The 2,370-nt window shown below is 41.5% G+C and overlaps 1 protein-coding gene across 2 annotated transcripts in view; it reads left to right on the forward strand.

Moving 5' to 3' along the window:
- Window positions 1-2,370, forward strand: part of LOC107653898 (phosphatidylinositol 4,5-bisphosphate 3-kinase catalytic subunit alpha isoform) — a 42,920-nt gene that overhangs the window by 29,180 nt on the left and 11,370 nt on the right. For both annotated transcript variants that reach the window (XM_016440763.1, XM_016440764.1), the window contains exons 11-12: window positions 867-991; window positions 1,114-1,195. In XM_016440763.1, the coding sequence (XP_016296249.1) occupies window positions 867-991; window positions 1,114-1,195 (207 nt within the window). The remainder of the gene's footprint in view (window positions 1-866; window positions 992-1,113; window positions 1,196-2,370) is intronic.

Here is a 2,370-nt window from a genome sequence, read left to right on the forward strand (position 1 = left end):
ACACACACACACTCACACTCACACTCACACACTCACACACAAACACTCACACACACACACTCACACACTCACACACAAACAGTCCTCTTGTCCAAATACCCACACTTGCGCTCTTTGCACTTGACTACTTATTTGACGTATTTCCTGTATTTGGCCCAAGAGTTCAAATGAGCGTGAAGAGCACAAGTGTGTGTCGAACTTTTCATTACCTGATGGGACGCACCTATAGTGTTGTAAAAATGCAAGTGTTTACAGAGCTTTATTTTTAAAATCAACAATGTCTGTTCAGTAGTCCCTATAACATGATGCAATTTAATTTGTAGTGCATCTAATTAAGTGATGAAAAACAGTTGCATCTATAATCTATAATGAAGGTATGGTCTCAACAAAGGAAAGCATAGGATTCTCATAGGAGTCTCTAATGGAGTGTTTAATTTTTTCCAAATGTAGAAAAGACATTAAGTCCTTCAACCAAGAAAAATTAGCAGGAGGGCTTTGTAATGTAACAGAGCTCGAGAATTTAAAGCGGCAGATGAGCATGTGCTTACAGACGATATCATCCGCTGGTGTGGACGCTAAAATCTTTATAGTTATCTTTATAGTTATCATTCTTGGTGTGAACGGGGCTTAAGCCTGGAATAGCGCTCCAGAGCAGTATTGGAGATAGTGTGGATTTAGTGTGTGTTAAGGGCACTGCGCTTAGCGGTTTTTAAGACCTGGGACGGTCTTGCGCACTTACTTCCTGTCGCGCGCACGCGCTCTCAAGTAGCCAAGACCGCAAGTGTGGGTATTTGGACAAGGCAACACACTCACACACACTGTCAGAGTGAATCTGGGACTCATGCTGACTCTCTCTGGCCAATCAGAGCAGTCGTCTGGTGTGTGACAGCTCCATATCGCAGGCGGACGCAGAGCAACTGCGCACACTGTGCAGTCGAGACCCGCTGTATGAGCTCTCCGAACAAGAGAAAGACTTCCTGTGGAGACATCGGTAAACACACACACAGCCTGCATTGAGAATGACGGCCCGTTCCAGCTGTGATACACAGGACATTAATTTGTTTCTCACAAATATGACGACAGCTCAATGAGAGCGGTGTGTTTGTGTTGCAGGCATTACTGTGTGAATATTCCAGAAAGTCTTCCCAAACTCCTGCTGTCCGTCAAGTGGAACTCACGGGACGAGGTGTCACAGGTACGACAGAGATGATCCACAAGTCAAGTCACCTTTATTTACATAGCACTTTATACAATACAGATTGTGTCAAAGCAGCTTCACAATGTCAAATAAGAAACACGTGTGCAGATAATGCAAGAGCACAATAGAAGACAGTCAGTTTTCCAGCTAAAGTCAGTTCATCATTGATTCAGTGATGTCATCATCCAGTTCAGCTCTCTTCCATCAGTGTGTGTGCAATCAGTCAATCTGACAATATTGCCAGAAATGAAGTGTCCCTAACTAAGCAAGCCAAAGGTGACAGTGGCAAGCAACCAAAACTCCATCTGTGACAGAAAATGGAGAAAAACCTTGGGATGCATTGCAGCCTGGAATTAAACCACACCATGCTGGTTTCGTCTGACCATAAGTCATAATTTAGATATATTTTTGAGATGGAAAAATGCAGTTTTACAAATGCTAGAAACGTGGCTTTCTAAGGCAGAGTTTTGAGATCACAGCAGACGTGAAGGACTATAATGTGATATGAGCTTATGAGTTATGATATGAGTTAAACCATTTAGGGCTTTATAAGTAATCAGCAAGATTTTAAAATGTATACGATGTTCAACAGAGAGCAAGTGCAGAGTCGACAGAACCGGGCTAATATGGTCATACTTCCTGGTTCTAGTAAGAACTCTAGCTGCTGCATTTTGGACCAGCTGGAGTTTGTTTATTAAGCGTGCAGAACAACCACCCAATAAAGCATTACAATAATCTAACCTTGAGGTCATAAACGCATGAATTAACATTTCTGCATTTTACATTGAAAGCATAGGTCTCAGGTCTTTAGATATATTTATAAGATTAAAAAATGCAGTTTTACAAATGCTAGAAACGTGGCTGTCAAAGGAGAGATTGCTATCAAATAGCACACCTAGGTTCCTGACTGATGACGAAGAATTGACAGAGCAGTCATCGAGTGTTAGACAGTGTTCTAGGTTATTACATGCGGAGGCTTTAGGTCTGATAATTAACACCTCTGTTTTTTTCAGAATTTAGCAGTAAGAAATTACTCGTCATCCAGTTTTTTATATCAAATATGCATTCCGTTAGTTTTGCAAATTGGTATGTTTCGCCGGGCCATGAAGAAATACAGAGCTGAGTATCATCAGCATAACAGTGAAAGCTAACACTGTGTTTCCTGATGATAT

The sequence above is a fragment of the Sinocyclocheilus anshuiensis genome, unplaced genomic scaffold (genome assembly GCF_001515605.1).
Source record: "Sinocyclocheilus anshuiensis isolate Anshui unplaced genomic scaffold, SAMN03320099.WGS_v1.1 scaffold459, whole genome shotgun sequence".
NCBI lineage: Eukaryota > Metazoa > Chordata > Actinopteri > Cypriniformes > Cyprinidae > Sinocyclocheilus > Sinocyclocheilus anshuiensis.